A 5,660-nucleotide genomic window follows, 5' to 3' on the forward strand; every position below is an offset into this window, starting at 1 on the left:
GTACATATAACTATCTCATGTACATATAAATATCTCATGTACATATATATACTGTATATATATCTTGTGTATATACTCTCTTGTCTACATGGTAACAGTGCTTGCCGTTGTTTCGTGTCCTCTCTTTCCTTTATGGGCTGTAAACGTTATCACTGATTGTTCAGCTCTGATAAACTTTATTGACATTCTTCAGATTTATTTCCTCCAAACCAGAAACAAAACTGATGATCACAGCTCAACGCAGTACTTTCAATCTACTACTGTACTATTCATTTTGAGGTACTTCTATTTTAGTGTTTTCATTTCATGCTACTTTATACTTCTAATGCACTACTTCTCAGACGGAAATATTTTATATAATAATAATAATAAAAATACTTTATCTGCACAACATTTATCTGACAGCTTTTCAGATTAAGATTTTAGAAACAAAACAAATGAGTATCTTATAGAATATGATGCAGTACTTAAAGTAGTGCATAAAGTATCAAAAGTGTGTTGACAGCTTACAACATGAAGTAATACTATCCAATAATATAATAATGTATTATTAATAACAGAACACTCTGAAAGGAGTGTTTGTGAACAATGAATACATTTACTTTTGATTCTTCTAGTACATTTTGCTGATAATAATTTTTACTGTAGTAACATTTTGAATGCAGGAATTTTCCTTATGTTAGAGTATTTCTAGACTGTGGTATTTGTACTTTTACCTCAGTAAAGGACCTGAATACTTCTTCCACCACTGAATTAAATGTGACCCATTAAACTGAAGTAAAGGCTGTTGTAACTACAGCGACACTATTGACCCTGCTGCTAATAAAGGGAACAGATTCATATTTTATTGTTTGTCCTCACATTCCATTTTCACTTCAAAATGTACTGAACTCTCACCATTACTTCAAATTATTCTTTTGGGCATTTTTGTAAGAGACCAGGACTCCCTCATTTTGAATCAATAATACATTATTGTGCTTAAACTCAGAGACAAGATCATTTCATTTCACCAATTTTAAATTTGATGATATTTTAAAGACGGCGCTGCTATTCAAATTATAATTATGTCTCGATCTGAATGAATATATATCCCACAATGCTTTGCAGGTGTATTCTCAGAATCAATATCATGTTGTACTTATTTATATTATTACATCATCCAGAACTGAAGCACAACTAAAATGATGGAACTGGAACCCCGGAGGAGCCGTAACCTGATGCATAGTAACTAATCTTCCATTGTAACCGTCTTCTCGTTGTTTCAGAGACTCTCCTCGGTCGCCGGTCAGGATGTTCTGACTCCTCAGAGATTCCAAATATTGAGCTCCGTTCAGCGTCTTCATCCATCTGAACCTTCGTCTCCCTTCACAGCACCGCCTGCAACCATGGACAGCACCCCGAGGAACTGGGTCCTGAAACCTTTGGCCCCCCTGCTGCAACCCTCAGACCTGCGCACCATCGCCGGCCCAGCACGGAGCGAGTCCCCAGACCCGAACGATCCAGTCTTCAGCTCCGACAGCATCTCCGTCGCTCGTAGTCATTCCTCAGTGGTCGTCTCCTCACAGCAGGGTGACGGGTGCAGACACGTTGTAGTTCAGGCTCGGCAGGTCACCGTGTCGCAGGATGGAGGGAGCATCAGCGACGAGTGGCATCCCAGCAGCCCCAGTGACGCCAGAAGTCCCAGCAGCAGCTTGGGCTCTCACTGCGGTTTCTACTCCTTCGTGGAGGATCCGGCGAGTCCCGAGGCCGAGCTGAACGAAGCCTGGATGGTCTCACCGCAGCGGCAGACTCAGCTGGCGACCCTGAAGGAGGAGAAAGGATTCAAACTCCAGACCTACACCAGCAGCAGGAAGCCAGAGAGTCTTTTTGCAGAGAGCGATGGAGACTCACAGTACAAAGTGGATCTGAAGAACGGCAACGAAGTTGTCCAGGAGGAAGTGGAGAAGCAGCTTCGTAAGGAGATCATTCGCAGCCAAGCACCGAAGAAGAACCCAACATTCAAAGATCAGCTGAGTGCACTGGAGGATCTGGATCCGAGCAGATCTACGAACAAACTGATAGAAGGTTTCGGCGTGAGTTACAGTATCGACAGCTTCAGAACAGAACCTCTCTGCCCTGCAGAGACCGGGACCGTTGATGAGGAGCAGATCAACTTTAGCGCTGCCCGACAACAGTTCCTGAAGATGGAGCAGGACTGGCTGACTGCACTGTCCAGCCCTCTGAGGTCCTCGAGAACACATCTGAACGTGTCTCTGCAGCCAGATCCTGATGTGTCCTCATCAGAGCAGGTGGAAACATACGACAGCTTGGAGGTGAGCGAAGATGCAATAACTTTTATACCAACTGAAGAAGATGAGATCCACCCAGAGAGGAAGGTGACTGTGTGGCGGACTGAGGAGAGTCTCAGTTGGCAGAGCAGTGTGTTCAATGGCCTGGACTCCGGCCTCGAGGAGCTGACCGTGGAGGTGGGCGGCGGCTACACCAGTGATGAAGGCACGTTCTATGATGACACTCAGCGAGAGAACTGTAGCTGCAAGTCCACTAGCGACTGTGAGACCCCGATTGAAAGGGAGATCCGGTTGGTTCAGGAACGTGAGGAGAACCTACGACGCTCTCGAGGGCTGAAGCTCAGCGACAGGAGAGCAGAGATGGTCGAGATCAAAACCAAACGTTTGCAGTCGCCACTTACGCCTGTCAAAGCTAAAGAAAAGAACAGAGTGAGCTTCATCATCCAGCATGAGATCCAGAAAGAGAACCAGAGGAAGGAGGAGCCAGGGATCCTGGGACGATACAGTCCAGATCCTCCACAGGAGCTGGAGTTTGACCAACAAGACGAGGACAAGAGGACAGAAGAAAGCTCTCATTCTGAACCTGGAGATGCCGAAGTCTTCCCGTCGCCATGCTGTCCTCATCGACACCCCGAAGAAACCGAGTTGTACATCAGCAGAAAGAGTTCAGCTCCTTCTTCCGTCTCTGTGAGGGGCTCAGAGGTCCAGGATAAGAGAGGTTTCTGCCAAGATCAAACAACTTCTTCATCCCCCTACTTCTCCTCCCCAACACCGACACCTCGCCATGATACGACGGCGAGCACGCCTTGGTCCTGGAGGGAGACCCTGGAGTCCAATGGCCTGCAGTCAAGAGGAAAAGAAGCTCCAGATTTCATCGAGAAGGAGATCGAGGAGGCCCTGAGACGGGAACAGGAGCTGAGGGAGTCCAGAGAGCTGAGAGAGTCCAGAGAGCTGAGGGAGTCCAGAGAGCTGAGGGAGTCCAGGGAGCTGAGGGAGTCCAGGGAGCTGATGGAGTCCAGAGAGCTGAGGAAGTCCAGGGAGCTGAGGGAGTCCAGGGAGCTGATGGAGTCCAGGGAGCTGATGGAGTCCAGAGAGCTGATGGAGTCCAGAGAGCTGAGGGAGTCCAGGGTGGAAACTGATGGACAGTTCTTCTCTCCAGCTCCTCTGTTGGAACAGGCAACCAAAGTGGCAGTCTGTCAGTTCTACCCACCTGTGAATGCAGGTATGTAATCTTTATCAAGGCTGGATTACCATCTAGAAAACTAGGCATCTGCACCAGGGGCCCAAGGCCCCTGGTGCAGATGCCCCCTAACCCTAACCCTTATTTCTGTGAAAATGGACCTGCAGACAGCTCTGTTATCACATCTGCTTTTATTTTTGTCAAAGTTCCTGAGTGTCTGGCTGCAGTTTCTCTGACGGCCACCAGATGCTGCTGTGAGCAAACTCTGACTGTAAATGATGTGAAAACTTCAAATTGCTCACAAAGTCAGTTCTCTCACTCAGTTTGATGGAGGATTTTCACAAAAAAAGTTCCTTTAAGAAGATATTTAGTCTCGTTGGGTCTTGATTGACGCAGTGAAACTACAATGATACATGAACTTTGACATCAATACAAACTTTCTCTGCAGGTTGATTTTCGAAGGAATTATCTTAAACAAACGGCAGCCTGAAAGGACACTTCAGCATAAACAGTATGTTTAGAGAATAAAGTAAAACCTGAATGGTGTCTGGTGTGGATGCAGCTGTTTGTCACTTTGCTGGAGAGATTAAGTTACTTAATGAGGGAACAACCAAAGTCCAGCAGCTTCAGGTGGTTTAGCTGCAGTTTGTGTAAATCAGTAACTAGTAAACCAGTTTCCAACCACAGTCACGAATCAGACTGAGACACCTGAGAATCACTCGGAAAGTACAGGACCAGTAACGTCCATACAGGACTAGTAACGTGTCTACAGGACCAGTAACGTCCATGCAGAACCAGTAACGTGCATGCTGAACCAGTAACGCCCATACAGGATCAGTAACGTCCTTACAGGACCAGTAATGTGCATACAGGACCAGTAACGTACTTACAGGACCAGTAACGTGCATGCTGAACCACTAACGTCCATACAGGATCAGTAACTTCCATAGAGAACCAGTAACGTCCTTACAGGACCAGTAACGTCCATACAGGATCAGTAACTTCCATAGAGAACCAGTAACGTCCTTACAGGACCAGTAACGTCCATACAGGATCAGTAACTTCCATAGAGAACCAGTAACGTCCTTACATGATCAGTTACATGAATGCAGGTCCAGTAACATCTATATAGGACCAGTAACTTCCATACAGGACCAGTAACGTGCATGCAGAACCAGTAACGTCCATACAGGACCAGTAACGTTAATGCAGGACCAGTAATGTCCATGCAGGACCAGTAACTTTCATACAGGTCCAGTAACCTCTATACAGGACCAGTAACATCCATGCAGGACCAGTAACCTCTATACAGGACCAGTAACTTCCAAGCATGACCAGTAAAGTCCATGCAAAACCAGTTAAAACCAGGCAGGACCAGTTCAGTCCATGCAGGACCAGTAACATTCATACAAGACCAGTAATGTCAATTGAATTAAATTAAATTTATTTTGTATAGCCACAAATCACAAATCCTTTAAAATTCTTTAAAATCTGTACACATATGACATCCTCTTACCTTTGACCCTCACATCAGAACAGAGGAGGATCCTCATCCTCATCATCATCCTCATCCTCATCATCCTCTATCAGGATGAAGTGTGATGTCATGTGTACAGAATGGACACCACAGCAGAGTTACAACACATTCAATGCATATGACAGAAATGATTCATATAATGAGTAGTAAGTAGAATAATGATGGAAACATTATGAAGACTAATAACAGTAGAAGTGGATATCGTTGAATAATAATGATAACAAAAGCAGTAATGGTATCGGTAATAGTAACAGTAATGTGACTAATAATAATGATGATAGTAGCCGTGTGTGTCATTAGGACCAGGGTCCAGATAAAACCAGGATCCATGTAAACCTGTGAAGAGAGAAAACACCACAAAGACTCTGAGGAAGAAGCAAAGTCAGTAATGAGACATGAATTCATACAGAAGGAGAGAGAGAAGAGGAGCTCAGTGTATCCTAGGAAGTCCTCTAGTAGTCTAGGTCTATAGCAGCTTATCTAGGGGCTGGTCCAAGGCAGACCTGAGCCAGTCCTGACTATAAACCTGAACCAGCCCTAACTATAAACCTGAACCAGCCCTAACTATAAACCTGAGCCAGCCCCAACTATAAACCTGAGCCAGCCCCAACTATAAACCTGAGCCAGTCCTAACTATAAACCTGAACCAGCCCCA

General features: G+C 45.3%; 1 protein-coding gene across 3 annotated transcripts in view; it reads left to right on the forward strand.

Annotated features, from left to right (window-relative positions):
- Positions 1–5,660, forward strand: part of misp (mitotic spindle positioning) — an 11,385-nt gene that overhangs the window by 3,817 nt on the left and 1,908 nt on the right. For all 3 annotated transcript variants that reach the window (XM_031879319.1, XM_031879318.1, XM_031879320.1), the window contains one exon: positions 1,266–3,510. In XM_031879319.1, coding sequence (XP_031735179.1) covers positions 1,266–3,510 — 2,245 coding nt within the window. The remainder of the gene's footprint in view (positions 1–1,265; positions 3,511–5,660) is intronic.

This window comes from Anarrhichthys ocellatus, unplaced genomic scaffold (assembly GCF_004355925.1).
Source record: "Anarrhichthys ocellatus isolate YVR2014 unplaced genomic scaffold, GSC_Weel_1.0 scaffold246, whole genome shotgun sequence".
Taxonomy (NCBI): Eukaryota; Metazoa; Chordata; class Actinopteri; order Perciformes; family Anarhichadidae; genus Anarrhichthys; species Anarrhichthys ocellatus.